Raw genomic sequence first — 16,358 nt, forward strand, 5'->3', positions numbered from 1 at the left:
AGTGGATCCTCAGCCACTGGCACAGGGTTACTCAGGGTGCATTGGGTCTGCTTGAGTCACTCAGTGCTGGAGTGACAAGTCACTTGAGTTGAGGAGACTGGACTCTCCCTCACCACACTGCACAGGGCAGAAACAGATGGGCCTACGTGAACCTGTGCTCACCAAATCCCATCTGAGCAACACGCAACAAAGGCCCCCTGTGGGGCCCACGTGTTTTGTTTTCCTACTAAGGGAACACGGCCACTTGGGGTTCTCGGACTTCCCCAGTGTCCAAGCCACACCCTAGAGAGATTGCTTTGTGAAATGCCTCCCCTCCCAACAGGATTGCACAGGCCGCTTCCTCTCCTGTTTGCAGCCACACCACTGCTCCTTTGGCAAATACAGAAATTGCCTGCAGGGAAAAAGTGACATTAGGAATATATTCAATGCATTGCAGTTGTCGTGATGCAATTTAACAGCTGAAGGAAGAGCCAGTGGCAGTATCATGTGACCAGGCCGCTCTCTGCAGAGCACAGTTTGGGAATGTACAGGTTACAGGCCCCCACACAGGGTAAAGTGACAGATACTGAAATTCAACTCTGGAACTAACATTTGAGTCCTATGTTTTGCCAGTAAAGTACAGCAGCGCCACGCCGTCCTGGGGGAGCCCAGGGAGGGATGTGGGAGAAACAGACTCATCCTGGGCACCCCTGGGTACTTTGGAAGCATACAGACATGGCACATCATGCTTTGGTGGGGCAACATGCTCCCCTTATACACTCAGCCTGCTCTGCAGGCTAGTGAAGAGGGCCCACAGCACTGCTTCCATCCTGCGCCCTGAGTGCAGGGTCTGCAACTGTTCCTGGCCTTTGCACAGGCCTTGTAATGGGAAACAGGGTGAAGAGGGAAGGCTCTTTGAAGGATGGTTTTGTCTTACTGATGTTTTTGCTTTAGTAACTTTAGTTTAAGGGGAATTATTTAAAAACTGTAGAGACAGGAGCAGGAATTGTAGCAGGAAACCCCTTGTAAATAGATTCTGCAATGGAACTATGTAGCATAGTGAGACTAGACTTGCAGAGTTGTCTCTCAGCTCATCCCGAACACCTCCTGCAGTGTGTTCACACAGACAATTTGGACACAAGCTGGCGCTCACCATTCCTTCACTGGATCAGGGAGGAGCTGTGCAAATGGAGTCTCCAATCCTCCTTTCTTGAGGATTACAAAGCAGCTCAGGTTCTCCCCACACAGTCTCCTTCCATCGCCCCAGCGACTTGGCCCTCACCTTCCTGTTTTGAAGTCAACCCGTAGGGCTCATCTTCTGTGCGCCAAGCCTGAATCCTAACTGAACCTCCCTAGCCAAGTTAGAAACAATGCTTCGGGTGGGGAGGGGGGGCAGGGAGGGGACCATGGCACCATCACTTTTTACCGGCCATAAGGGCGAGCAATGTGGGGGAGGGGAGGAAAGGAGCAAGCAGGGGTGGGGTCTCGCAGGAAGAGGCGGTGCGGGAGTGCAAGGGAGGGGGCTCAGGGAGAAGGGGTGGCGCGAGGGTGGGGTCTTGGGGGGAATAGGTGGGCTTGGGGGGAGGGGCGGCATGAGGGCAGGGCCTCAGGGGGAAGGGGCAGGGGGGAGAGGCGGGGCCTCAGGTGGCGGAGCCACAGTTCAGGCACTGGTGCCCGCCCCACACTTTTAGGGAGCTTTTGCCGCTCCTGCCTCTGTGACGTCACACCTAAGATTCCCCAGCACAGGATTAACAGTCTGAACACAGCCAGAGGAAGCAGCGAGGACTGTTGTACTATGGCCTAGTCCTAGGGGAGGACTACAGAGCTTTCCTTTGAAGACTCCTGACAACGGGGGGGAAATATAGTTGGCCAGTCTTTCCCCAAGAGTACTGCTGCCACTGTAGAGAATAACGCCTTCGTTCCCCTGATACTCATTAACATTTGTGTCACCTTATCACCATAGTCACAGGTGCTTACCCTAAGGCAGTCTCTTAACACTTCACCCCACCTACCACCGGTCATCTTGGGGTGGCTGCTTATCTCTCGTAGACACTCGGCGTATCACAGACATAGACACAAGCTCAGCAGGTGTATTATTAATTTACTTATGCTAATTTAGCCCAAGTCTGATGGCCTAATTTGGCAAAGCTAAATATCTTACAGGCCGGAGGCTTGTCGGCCCTTTGTTACAACATTAATCAATACTTATATTTCACCTCTATATCCTAAATATACCTGATACCTTTGAGCGTTGGCTACAACTACCATTAACAACAGTAGAACCTTTCATGGTGGGTTGTTGAGTTATTTGCTGCATGTTAGATGACACTCCTCAGTGTTGCAAGTTCACAGAAGAAAAGGTCTTCCATTATGCAACAAGAGGGTGGCTTACCTCTTTGGCATCAGTTTCCCTCTTTTGTGCCTCAGTTTCCCTCTCCTGTTTAGCCCTCAACCAAAGTAAAGTGTCCTCCAGTTTTAGGGTTAAACAAAGTCCAAAATAAATGCCAAAATGTCTCCATGTCTCTGTCAGCGTCTGTCAGGCTTTTCTTCCAAGGTCCCTGCACCTTCAACTATTCTCCCCTTGATACCTGGAAGTGGATAGAAGCAGTTCTCCGTTCCTCCAGGGTTCTTCATCCCTTCCAGGATCTGTCCACCAAACACCATCATGTCCTGGGTTATCCTTTCCCAGCCGTTTGTCTCTGCTTGCAAGTCCTCCAACAACCAGTGCAGTGTCTCCCTCCAGGACACACTCTCAGAGTGAGAAAAGAGGCTATCCTTTAACTCACTTCCTTTCCCAAGAGGCCTTGCTCTGAGGTCTACAACTACAGTGGTCCCTGGACTACAAGTCCCAGAATTCTCTTGATCTGGGAAGAAAATAGGCACAAGTCAGAGCTAGGACGTGAACTTTGCTTAAAGGCTCTGCTCAATGTGTGACAAATGCACAAATACTCTCTTTTGCTCTCTGATTACCAGGCCAGTCAGCTAAGCTCCCAGGATTTTATATTCCTTAATCAGTGGAAAGAGATGCATCTTCCAACTCTAAATGTCTAGGCTCATATTTAAGTGGTTTTTCTGGCAGGAGCCAATTTGAAAGGCCCCGGATTGTTATTGAGAATGACCTAACTCCTTCACCTGCCAGCTTCAGCAATGAGACATCAAGTTTCATCATTCTGGATGATTGTACGTCACATGGAGGGTTGGGGTTAGAACTTAAGGTAATGTGGGGCCTCATCCACGTTGGTCCTTGCATATACCTACAAATATCTTGAATTTCACTTAGCAGCTGATTGGCTGCCAGCATGGAGAGTAGAGCACAGATCTCATGTGCTCAGTCTGGCCTATCTCACATAGAAGGTGAGTGGCTGCATTCTAGACTAGTCAGAGATTTCGGTCTTTCCCAGATAGCTCAGAGATCATTAAGACATGGATAAGTGAGGAATCCATGGATAAGTCTTGCTCAGTAGCTAATTAAAAACGGACAACAAACTCTGAAAGTCACTTGCAGGTTTAAACTAGGGTAAATGGTGAATTCTCTGTAACCTGAAGTCTTTAAACCATGATTTGAGGTCTTCAGTAACTCAGCCAGAGGTTATGGGTCTATTACAGGAATGGCTGGGTGAGGTTCTGTGACCGGCAATGTGCAGGAGGTCAGACTTAATGATCATTATGGTCCCTTCTGGCTTTAAAGTCTATGAGTCACAGCTTTTGTTCATCACAGAAATCATGGCCTTACAAACATACAGTCTTTATTGCACCTATTACACGTGTGCATGAAGCCCTGTAACGCCTCTTCTTATTCCCATTGCACTGTATTCCCAGCACTTGCATGAGTGCTGGGAATACCACCCTGCCCTTCTTCTCCTTGGTTCCGGGATGTCCTGGGCCCATGATGTGAAGCTCTGCCGACTGCCATGCTTGTCCTTGGTCCTAAATTGTACGATAGGCTGGCTTTATAAAACAGGCAGGTTCTGTGCAATTCCCTGGTTTATATGTATTTACAGTATTCTAGCACACTATAATCCCTAACTGGTTCCCCTCTCTCTACACTTACTAACCTACTCACTCTTCACACGCACATAGTTCTGACAACCCTTGGTTTCCGTGTGCAATTCCAGGTATTTATTTTAAGTAATAAAATCTTAATTGGGCTATGTCCTGGTTTTCTTAAGAGACCACACATCTATCCAAGTGTGTCAACACTAGCAACATTTGCACCTGTGATTCTTCACTAGTGCAACTCCACTGCTGAAAGCAGCAGGTGAAATGCTAGTGTAGACTGGGCTCTGACCATGGTTAGACACCTGAGACTGGTTTACATTAGCATTTCCACCATTGGTAGTTAGCGCTGGTTGTGAATTACGTGTCTGAATTTTGCTAATGCAGACATGGCCTTTGTTTTAAAACCACAGAAATTAAGATTATCTGAGGTGCTTCAGATAACAGCTCCCTGGTTTAATTGTGAGGGGTTTAGAGAGAAGGAGGCAACTGTGAGGAGTCCACTACTGTGGAGTTTGCTTCTTCTGTTGGTTCTCCAGAGCCTGAATTTGTTGACTTCAGCTGACACTGCAAGGCCTACTTGTTTCCTGAGGTGTTTTCTAGAGTGTGAGCGTACATAGGATTGCGTTTAGGGTTGAGTAAATAGGTGGAGATGGGGAATCCAGGAGGTCTCTGCATATTAGGACATTGGCTTCTAGCCGCAGTCTGTAGATTTTTCAATAAATATGATACATGTGCCCAGAGCATTAGACAGGTGCATTTTTATAAACTGAAATAAATAGATACACATTATTATTTCTTCTTATTTATTATTAGTTACATTCTGACAGTATGCTCAGTGTGGAACAAGACACAAATAATATAATCCAGACCCACACACATGCACATCCAAAGCTGCAATGCTTGCAGCCTTCTGCACACATATCTTGTAGTGCCTGGTTCTAGAGTTCTTCATTTCTTGGGCAACGGGCAATCTGAATTGCCTTTTCCGTCTGGAACAATAGCACAGAGAAGCCAGTACTACCAAATCTTCTTCAACAGCGCATCACCTTACCAAGTTAACCCTGATCCACAATGACAACTCCTAAGGGGGTCAGTGCTTGTTGCCCCCCAGAGGGAGCAGGGTGGGGACTTGTGCCAACTCTCTCACTACAACCCATGGAGTGTCACAAATGACAAATACTGGCCCCTACTCCTCCACTGCACTAGAAGGTTCATTTCACTGATGAAGAATGACAGTTTCTGTGAGCCAGGCTTTTATTAAATATTCCGCATACAAAGTATTAAATAAATATAGAATCATCAGCCACTAACATACCAAGCCTGTTCACTTGGAGATGTCTGTGTATTTATATATAAATGCAAACAAGACTATTTACAAAATGCATCGCAGACTCCAGGAAGAGTCAACTCTGCAGACTCATCACTACTGGAAGGAACCAGAAGTCAATTTCAGAAAGGAGGTCTGGGACACTGAAATCAGTGTTAGGAAGATCGCAGTTCTAGGGAATAGGAATCAGTGCTGGGAAGGAGCAATGTGGGGGTGCTGGTGGTCAGTGCTGGGAAGGTTGTCTTGGGGGCAGAATTTGGGAATCAGTGGTGAGCAGCATGTCTACGGAGGGAGCTATTAGGAGAGCTGGTCAGGAAATGTGGAAGGTTTCAAAATTTCAATGAAAAATAATGTCCCCAAAACTTTTCATTAATTCCCCCCTGCCATTTTCCAACCAGCTCTATTGGGGGATAAAGTTGGGATAAAAGAAAGAAAGAAAGAAAGAAAGAAAGAAAGAAAGAAAGAAAGAAAGAAAGAATTCTCTTTGCTAGCTAGCTCTAGTTGTGAGTCAGTGCTATGGAACTGGAGATGGGAGAAGCTGCAGTACTTGGGTGGATCAGTGCTGTATGGGTCAGGTACTTTCAGCAATACATGAGACTTTGGTACCTGGGTGGGGAGGCAGTCGGAAGGTGATTGCTGAAAATTCCTGCTTGTTTCAGTTTACCAGCCGGCAGTGTGCACAAGAATGCCAAGGTGATCAGGACTGAGTGGCCTGGGGTCAAAGTCTCTGCTGAAAAGGTTCCTGGTTCCTGGGCCTTACAGCAGGAAGCTCTGGTGCTATCAGGAACCCACTGCCTCTGGACAAGAACAGCTGAGCTCAGTCACATGACTGAGGGCAGGGAACTGAGTGAACAGGGGCAAGCAGGGGGATTTATGTTCAAAGTGCTCTGCTGGATGAGTGTAAGGAAATTAAAGTGCTGCGTGTGTAAAGCCAAAGGGAGGTGGGGAAGAAAAAGGGCCCATCCCTTTCATCAGCCGCAGTCCTAGCAGTCTGGTTCTGTCTCTGTTTAGCAGGATAGAAGCAATGGCCTTTCCCTGAGCCCCTACTGCCTGTACATTGTCTCTTGGCTCATCACTGGGCTGTTACTTGGTGCCTTGCCCACCGGTGTAATTCTCGTACGGACTGACCCGGGTTTTAGGCCGGGGGATGGAGAACTCCTCCTGGGGTTTGAGGCTCTGAAAAGGAAACAATCACGCGATCAAACATCAAAGCTGGAGAAGAGTAAATGGGATGAGAATGAGTAAAAGGGGACCTGGTACACTGTATCAGGAAACACTTCCTGAGAGCACAAGCTGTTAGGCTGTGGAGCAGTCTCCCAAGGGAAATGACAGAAGCCACATTGCTTGTTGAGCCTTTTGAAACAGGACTGAACAAAGTACTCTAGAATAGACTATGGAGAACAATCCTGTACTGGGCAGGGCATGTGCAGGGCAGGGAGTATGGCTAAGACATGAACTATTAGGCCTAGCCCAGCTCTGACAGATTCTATCATCCCTGGTGGGATAGTGAGTTTTCACTGAGGCAGGTAGGGGGCTGTCTGTAAGTTACACATTGCATTAGGGATGGGTGGGTCCTTAATTTTGCATGTTTGTTTCAGTGTTCCAAGGGGGTGAGTAGTGGGTCCTGACAGTCACCAAAATTATGTGTTACACAATTTAGGGACAGCCCCTCCCCTGCCCAGGATTGATTACACTACCACTCCCAATAGCCAATGAACAGTGAACGGGGATACACCACAGCCTCACTCAGACGGGGCCACCCTCTCGCCAAATGAAGACATCAACCCCAATTCCACCAAAGATTCCTCAGCCCCAGGGCCCGCCCAGCTCTGCCTATCCCATACAGAAGGCAGCTTCATATAAAGCATCCTGTTCATCCCATTTCCCTGGTGAAATAGATGAAGGAAGGGATGACTTTACCTCCATCTGAAAGTGAGCAGAATGTGGGACGTAGCGTGTGTCCCCGTTGTATCCTGGGCCTAAAAAAAAAAGGAAAAGAGACGAAGGCAGACAGTAAGTGTCACTGTGCCACCATGACAGAGGAGGCCCAGTGCTGTATGGAGAACTGCCTCTGACTGTCCTCTAGGTAACCAGAAGGCAGGAAGAGTGTGAATTCCACAGGTGATTTTACCGTTTCCCATTTTCTTATCAACCAGAGACTGATGGGAAGTATCTTAAGTAAAAGGACATGTTAGGGCTAGGGGCATTGAAATTACTCTCTCTTCTTCCATAGCTGTTGTCCTCCTCACATCCCAGATCCCTACACACAAAAAATCCTCCTGTATGCAGATTTCAACAAAGCCCTCCACCCCAGAGCTCCTCACACACACACATACTGCATGACCCCACTGAAGTGTTCAGTGGGAGGGCATGTCCTTTCCCTAATAAATTCCTGGGAGACTGCCATGGGAGTCTGCCATCCAGGGCATGAGTGTACTCTGACCAGCAGACCCACACCTTGCGAGTGATCACTTCCCTTACCCTTGGCCCTGGGAAGCATGAACTGACATGTGATTTGGCCCTGTGCCACTGGAAAAGAAATTCCCACAGAAAAGATTTCCCTCACCCCCAGATAATTTTATTTTCTAAGTGGGTCTTGGAAACTAGATCAGAACTGGGAGGAACAGTTTACCAGAGTGATCTGGATAGCTCTGCAAGTCCCCAATGCTGATACTAGTGAAAAACAAACAAACAAAAAAACTGCCCAGAATGTTTACCCTCCTGGTTTTCCCAACTTTCAACAGGGTCCCTCCCAGATCACCTCTGTGTCCTGATATTCATGTAATCTCCTGCTCGCTCGCTCCTCTCCCCCATTCTTAGCCTCCTTCTTGTCCATAACCTTTCCCTCTCTCCAGGTTGGGAAGTTCTCTTTCACCTGTGGTTTCCCCATCCATCTGGAACTCTCCCTTTTCCTACCTCATTTACCGTCTTCAAATCCCTTCTTAAAACAACTCTGTACCTTCCAACTCATGGTTGGTGCTCTCTTTCTCTCTTCTGCATTCTATGGCACTGCAAGCGAGGATGCTATGTAACAATACACTTCATCATACCTGTTGTGGTCTCCTCCTTGATATAGGCTTGGTTCTCCACTCCAAAGCTCTGCTTCATGAGTTTAGGTTGGTAAAAATAGTTTTCTGGAGGGTAGTCCTCAGGATTGCGTGGGCTGGTGAAGAAGCAGAATTCAGGCACCATGTACATCATCAGGAAGACCCATCCGTTGGACACCAGAGCGATGCTGATGACAGGATCATCCCAGATGGGCTGTTTCTTTAATTCTGGGTTGCCTCGCATGAGCATGGTGATCCACACCACCCAGATGGCTATGGAGAACAGGCCAGTGACATAGATGTGTGCTCCATGCCTCTTCCAGCCTTTGTATGTCCCACAGAAGGTGAACATGGAGACCAGGAAGGTGAGCGCCATCAAGAGGAGCACGTAGATCAGAAGCATGACAAAGTCGCTATTGCGTTGTTCTGGTCTCATCTGAGTAAAGTTCATATTTTGTCTGGCCACTGTGACGACTACATACACTATGGCTATAATAATCTGCACTACAGTGAGGCTAATGGCAATAACTAGCAACACCGGGTAGCAAAAGGGGGCCTTCCCCCTCACCAGTTTGACAAGGTTGAAGGCATGGGTCAGGAGGCAGGAAAAGCAGAGGGCGAAGAGGACACCGAAGAGGAAGAAGCGGGTGGGGCCGGTCCGGACATTGAGTTTAATGATGAAAGCAAAAGTGAGGCTGAAGATCCCTAAGGTGCCTAAGAGGAAGAGGAAATAGATAGGGATCATGCTTCGCTTGGTGGAGTCTTGGACCTTACCAATGAAGATGAGTAGCAAGAGCATGAAACTGATGGTGACAATGAAACCAGCTGTAGCCAGTGTTTCCAGGACGATGCCCCAGGCTTGTTCAGTGTCACAGAGTAAATAATAGTCAGAGTCAATGTTCTTGTTGCAGCCTGGACGAGATATGGAAGCCATGGTGACTCACAGAACAGCTCTCAGCTGGGAGTTGGGTTTAGCGTGTGGAGATGGGTAGTGCTGGTGTCCGACGATATACAGGAGATCAGACGAGACGATCTAGTGGTCTCTTCTGTCCTTAAACTCTATGACTCTATGAATATTCTTCCAAAGATCTGCAGAAGAAGTTGAGACACCAATGTAGCATAAACCTTGTTAAGTTTTACAGCAGCTGGGGAAAGAAGGAGGATAGGATCCGATACCTATTTCTATTTATAAGTCAGGCTATTTGTAAGAATTACCTCATGACAACTAACCAATGGTTGGTCTAGTCTGGCATAACATCTCTGACAGTGGCAGGTGCCAAGCAGACCTTACAGGAATGTGAATCACTCCCTAGCCCCACCTCAGAATGTCTCTAATTGTGCAATACTCTAATGGGGAGAGTTTTCTTCTGGACTCTAGCTGAATGCCGTGATGCATAAAGATTGATAAGCCTTGCAACTCTTATCCTTGGTAATGGAACTGCAGGCATTATTGTTATTCATAGACATACTTAATCCTTTCCTGAAATTCACTAAGCTACAGTATTTGCCTCCATAGCCTGCAACAATGAGTTGCTAAGGTTACTTATACATAGCATGAAAATGGACTTGTTTTTTGTTAGTTTTCACTTTGTTGTCTTATTCAAAGCACCCTCTTGTCCTTGCTTTATAGGACTGTGTGACCTGAAGCCCTCAATTAGCTTTCTTCATTCACGTAATTATTTTGTATACCTCCATCATAGCTCCTTTTACTGTTCTCCCGGCCAACCTAAATAGTTTTGGGGAAGGCCAGCAAACAAGGGGCACAAACTAATTCCTATTTTTCATGCCTAAAGGGTAACAAGAAAACATTTTACAAATATACTATAAGCAAGAGAAGAGCAAGGACAGGGTAGCTCCATTACTCAGTGAGGAGGGAGAGACAATAACATAAATTCAGTAATGGCCAGAGGGTTAAATTCCTCTTTTGTTTCACTTTTCAGAAAGGTTAACAGTGATTGGATGACTCAGGGCGAAGTCTACACTGGCAACGTTAAAGCACTTTAACGTGGCTTGTGTGGTCGCGGCAGAGCGCTGGGAGGGAGCTCTCCCCAGCGCTCTAAAAAACCCACCTCCACAAGGGGTGCGGCTCCCAGCACTAGGGCACTGTCTACACCGGCGCTGTACAGCGACGGAACTTGCTGCACTTAGGGGGTGTATTTTTTCACACCCCTGAGAGAGAAAGTTGCAGCGCTGTAAAGTGCCAGTGCAGACAAGGCCTAACATAGTGAACATCAGTAGGGGCAGGATCTGAGGCTAACACAGGAAAGAAAAAATTAAGAATTACTCAGTCCTGGTCTTAACCACAAACTTCTGTTGGCATAACTACTGATCTCTCAGAGGTGTGGAACATCCACACCCTTGTGTGACACAGTTATACTGATCAAACTTCTTGTGTAGACAGTGTCAGATAGATGGGAGTTAAATTAAGCTGGGAGGGGATGACAGTTAAATTAAACTGGGAGGGGTTGCAAGCACTTTGGAGGACAGGATTAGAATTCAAAATGATCTGGACAAACAGGAGAAAGGGTCTGAAATAAATAGGATGAAGTTCAATGAGGACAAATGCAAAGTACTCCACTTAGGAAGGAGTAATCAATTGAATAAATATAAAATGGGAAATGATTGCCTAGGAAGGAGTACTGCGGAAAGGAATCTGGGGGGCACAAGCTAGATATGAGTCAACAGTGTAACACTGTTGCAAGAAAAGCAAACATCATTCTGGGATGTATTAGCAGGAGTGTTGTAAGCAAGACACGAGAAGTAATTCTCCCACTCTACTCAGCACTGATAAGGCCTCAACTGGAGTACTGTGTCCAATTCTGGGCACCACACTTTGAGAAAGATGTGGACAAATTGTAGGAAGTCCAGAGAAGTGCAACAAAAAATATGAACGGTCTAAAAAATATGACCTGTGAGTAAAGATTGGAAAAATTGGGCTGGTTAGTCTGGAGAAGAAAAAACTGACGGGGGGGTGGGGGGGGTGGGGTGGGCGGGGGCATGATAACTGTTTCAAGTATGTAAAAGGTTGTTATGAATGGGAGGGTGGTAAATTGTTCTCCTGAACCACTGAGAACAGGACAAGAAGCAATGGGCTTAAATTGCAGCAAGGGAGGTTTAGATTAGACATGAGGAAAAACTTCCTGACTGTCAGGGTGGTTAAGCACTGGAACAGATTACCTAGGGAGGCTGTGGAATCTCCTTCTTTGGAAAGTTTTTCAGAACAGGTTAGACAAACACCTCTCCGGGATGGTCTAGATCAGCGGTTCTTAACTGGTGGTCCACAGCCCCCTTGGGGTCTGTGAGCCCTTTCAGGGAGGCTGCGGGGCACCGTGGCTGAAACCCAGTGCCCTGAGCCCTAGCTCCCCCCCACGGGGCTGAAGCTGGGAGCCGTGGGGCTGAAGCCCTGAGCCCTGGCTCCCCCGCACGGGGCTGAAGCTGGGAGTCATGGGGCTGAAGCCCTGAGCCCTGACTCCCCGCCCTCCCCCATGGGGCTGAAGCTGGGAGTCATGGGGCTGAAGCCCTGAGCCCTGGCTCCCCGCCCTCCCCCGTGGGGCTGAAGCTGGGAGCTGCGGGGCTGAAGCTGGGAGCGGCGTGGGACTGAAGCCTCGATGCAGGCAGATGCCCTGAGCCCATGGACAGAGTTGAGGGGGCACGAGGGTGTTGCCACCACAACTGCAGTGCCTTACCCAGAGTGGGGCAGTCCTGGGGCAGCTCCACCCCACCACCTCCTCCTCTCCCCCAACCCCCTTCAGGCCCCGCCCTCTTGCCAGGTCATAGACAGAGGGGAAGCTGGAGGCAGGCAGTGCGGGGCAGCTGCTCCTCTGGCTGGTGGTGCCATGGAGCAGGCAGTCGTGGCATTCCCCCATCTGCTGCTGGTGCCCAGGGTTGTGGCTGCTCCGCAGCTCCCAGCTCCCTCTGACGGCTCGTGCAGCCAGTATGAGCTGCCTGGGCAGGGGGACTTGGCTCCAGGCCAGCAGAGCCCTCAGGGAGCAGCCACCGCAATGGGAGCCCTCCCAGCAGACAGCCCCTTGCTACCCCCTCCCTGCGCCCTGAGCTACCCCTTTGCCCACACACAGCCCCTAGCTACCGCCTGCCTGCATCCTTAGCTACACCCCAACTGTACACAGCCCCTAGCTACCCTCCTGCCTGCACCCTGAGTGGTTTTCAAACTTTTTGAGCTGAATCCCCACTTTGAATTAAATTTTTTGGTTGCGTCCCTGCACAGCCCAGGCAGGCTGGGTGGCCTGCTGAGGTGAGTCAGGGAGTGGAGGTGGCTCAAGGCCCGCCGGCCCTTGCTCCCCCAAAACAGAAGTCAAACTATGTCTATGCCCAAGGATCCCACCCCTGGCCTGGAGCTCCGAGTCCTCCCTCCTCCCCTGCTCCCTCCCCCGGGCCCTGGAGTTTTTATAGCATGTTGAGGGGGGTCTCAGAAAGAAAAAGATTGAAAACCCCATGTCTAGATACTACTTAGTCCTGCCTTAATGCAGAAGACTGGACTAGATGGCCTGTCAAGGTCCCTTCTAGTCCTGCATTACATTTCTATTATTTCTATGTCAGTCTGGCAATAGAAAACAAACAAAGGAGACCTGTTCACCCCAAATGCTTCCCCATTGCCCTACAGTGGCTGGAGGCCTGAAAGAGAGTGTCTGTGCTCATGTTGTTAACATCTCAGAAACATTCTTCTTTGTCTCAGGCAGTAGTGATGCTGCTTTGAGGGTCCGCAGTTCAAGATCCTATGTAGGATGTGTCTCTAACACCCCAATATGCTCAAGCTCTGTTGTTATTATCAAGTCTTAAAAGTGACTTCAAAGGGGGAAATGGCCTTTGCACTCTACTTTCTGACATGTAAAGAAATGTTGAGTGATCCCATGATGTTCCTTGTTAGGTGCAATCCCCTGCCCACGGTTTTGTTTTCTCTAGACCATTTTCTCCATTTGTGGGCCAGTCCTGGGATCCTTTCCGCTGACTTCAATGAAACAGGACTGAGTCCTTAAAAAAAAAATTATAGAAAGTCCAACAAAGGGTGGGACCCTTGAATTTCACATGAAGCACACCTATGCATGCCCCAGGGTGAACTGTCTGGTAATGGTGTATTGTATCTCTTCTCGGCATCTCACCCCACATTCAGGGAAATGCAAAATGTACTGCTCTCTAAAAAAACAATGGTTAAAAAAGTGATAAGTATGTAAATATACAGGAAATCTGGAAGTCCGTGGGAAGCAACTGGGGAGAATAGAATCAAGGCCACTGGTACCAGGTGGAGAGCACTGTGGTGTGATGTTGTCTCCACAGATCCCACCACTAAACCAGACACCAGAACTGACTGAATTACCATAAAAAGAAAAGGAGTACTTGTGGCATCTTAGAGACTAACAAATTTATTTGAGCATAAGCTTTCGCGAGCTACAGCTCACTTCATCGGATGCATTCAGAAGTGAGCTGTAGCTCACGAAAGCTTATGCTCAAATAAATTTGTTAGTCTCTAAGGTGCCACAAGTACTCCTTTTCTTTTTGCGAATACTGACTAACACGGCTGCTACTCTGAAACCTGAATTACCATAGTCACTACAAACAATATTATTTATGAATTTAATCCCTTTGGTTAGCAAATTGTTCACAAGCTAATCCTGATTTGTTTCTAATGTATTTTGTGAATTGGGATGACGAATTTTCTTTCTGTAGGATGTTTTCCAGCTACTCCCTAGGGCTATTTACTCTGTGTTTGGCTACCTAAGTCATAAAGTAGAGTTTCTATTCCTGACTTGGAGGGCTGAACCATTTTAAACAGGACAATGACCAGTCACAAATAGTGAATCCCGATAATGCATGTCCACTGGAGATTTTCAGATGAATTGTCATTCATGAAACTTTGGGGATTTCTGATTATTTGTACAAATGCCTGGCAGTTGTCCAAACACATGTGAGTAAGGAATAACGTGAATTTCAGGGAAGTAAATTCAACACTTGTATTCACGTAAATATTCACACCTCAGATTATTTCACTCTTTGACCAGCTCTAGCAGACACACAGACAGGGGCACAATGTACAGACAGCTGGAGATCGCAAAGAGCAAGCGTGGGACACAGAGACAGGCATGAGACACGCAGACAATGAGATACACTGAACAGCACACGCTGGTAGTGAAAGAAATATTAGAGATTCACCAGTGCAGCACCCAGCATTGGCCAAGCTCTGACCAGATGGGATGGGAAGAGTTCTAAAATTTTTGAGATGGGGGTCAGAAGTCACCTGCTAATTTCTCTTCTCACACATATTTTTTATAATCAGTGATTACTTGTGTAATAGCATTGATATGTACAGCAGTCCACAGCCATCCCTGAGACCTGACATCTCTTTTAAAATGGGAAGGCACCCTTTTCAGAGTGTGTGTGTGTGTGTGAAATTTTCCGGGTGTATGCCTCTGTCCCCCACATCTTAGGCTGGAGATTCAGGGACACCTCTGAGCTGAAGGGGATGAGACATGCCCCCTCTAAATCTTTTCTCTTGGGATTATGCCCGCTCCCCACTACACGCTCATTTTAGTACTGTAATATACAATACTTATAAGGGCTTTACCTCTGTCAATCTCAAAGCACTTTGCACGGAAAGAAAGCACTATTATCAGGTAACAGGTGGGGAAACCAAGTCACAAAGGGAGTCTAGCATGGGGGTGGGCTTCAGAGCCCATGTTCCAGCCTGAGCCATAACTTCAACATGATGTCTACACAGCTATAGTGCTAGCAGGAGCCCTGCTAGCCTGAGTCTGGCAACCTGGGCTGGGAGGCTAGCTGCCATGGGCTCCAAAAGGCTGTGTAGACATACCCAGAAAGGCAAAGTAACTTGTCCAAAATTACACAGTAGGTCAGTGGCTGGATCAGGAACAGAAGCCAGACTCCCCAGCCAAGGCTCTGTCCACAATACCAGGCTGTTCAACTTGGTCACCCTTGAGAAAGGTCTGAGTTCCCTGCCTCCACTCGGAGGCTGTTAGCAAACCCCAACCCCATAGCTTAGCCTTGGCTGCGCAGCTCTGAATTACCTTATCGGTATTCTGTATGAAAGCTGAGACCTCAGAAATAGTGGCTGAAGGAAGGAAATTCCTACCTCACCCAGGTGGAGAGTAATGCCAGGCAGCTCCTGTAATCTCGGGCAAGCAGCAGGTCTGCACTCATTCTCTAAGGGCAGCTTTAAAAGTAACCAGGATGGGGAGGGCGGGGAGTGGGACACGCCTATTCCAGTTCCACTACTCCTGGTGCTGTTATGAAAATAAGGTCCTGGTGCCAGGAGATGAAGTAAAAACTTCTGATGTCAGTGGGGTAATCACCCTGCAGCTGGGTGGAGGAACCTCAGGCAGGCCCAGCCCCAGGACTGAATCAAATACTATTCATCAAGGCAACTGATAAACTGCACCTCTCTGAGAGTCCTGGCACCAGCAGGGCAGATGACTGTGAGAGCCCTTAGGGCAAGCATAACAGTGCAGCCCCACACCATCATACCTACATATGCTTCCCTGCCATGGAGCTAATCACTGGCAAGGGTTGTAAGTACAAGAAACCCTGTGATGAGAATGACCCTTCAAACTGTACTCTGACCCTTGTACTCTGTATCCCTCTGATTCTGACTCCAAACCGAGATGAATTCCCTTCTCTTCTGTCCCTGGGCAGGGAGGGGAATTCTGTCATGTAGCTAGGTCCACAGATAAGACCACCTCAGACCTCCCTTGCTTCCGATTCCTTTATGGCCACTACCTCTCACTATAACCTGTGACTGCACCCACAAGCCCATAATCATTCCCTGGGAGTTTGAGGAGAGGAGTTTCCCGTTACTCAGCTCTGGTGCCCCAATAAAAGGAGGACTTGGGGACAATGCCTCGTGCACTATCAGGAATCTGAATCACTTTGCCACAGTTATTGCTCTGATAAAAACTATAACTCAGGGCGCAGGAGGTCTCCATGACAAGTATCCTCTCCCAGGGTCTGGCTCTGAACCTTCACACCTATAACAAGGA

At 48.0% G+C, this 16,358-nt stretch overlaps 1 protein-coding gene across 2 annotated transcripts; it reads right to left on the reverse strand.

Annotated features, from left to right (window-relative positions):
- Positions 1 to 4,744: 4,744 nt before the first annotated feature.
- GPRC5A (G protein-coupled receptor class C group 5 member A) lies at positions 4,745 to 15,550 on the reverse strand. 2 transcript variants are annotated; one of them, XM_007064057.4, is made up of 4 exons: positions 15,455 to 15,550; positions 8,356 to 9,441; positions 7,226 to 7,284; positions 4,745 to 6,481 (listed from the first exon to the last, which is right to left on the reverse strand). In XM_007064057.4, the coding sequence occupies exons 2-4, from the start codon at positions 9,284 to 9,286 to the stop codon at positions 6,389 to 6,391; spliced, it is 1,083 nt and encodes a 360-aa protein (XP_007064119.2). In that variant the 5' UTR covers positions 9,287 to 9,441; positions 15,455 to 15,550; the 3' UTR covers positions 4,745 to 6,388. The 2 variants fall into 2 exon arrangements, with proteins under 2 accessions (XP_007064119.2, XP_043400668.1); XM_043544733.1 differs by having other exon boundaries at positions 15,390 to 15,533.
- Between the last annotated feature and the right edge of the window lie 808 nt (positions 15,551 to 16,358).

Source organism: Chelonia mydas, chromosome 1 (assembly GCF_015237465.2).
Source record: "Chelonia mydas isolate rCheMyd1 chromosome 1, rCheMyd1.pri.v2, whole genome shotgun sequence".
NCBI classification, from domain to species: Eukaryota; Metazoa; Chordata; order Testudines; family Cheloniidae; genus Chelonia; species Chelonia mydas.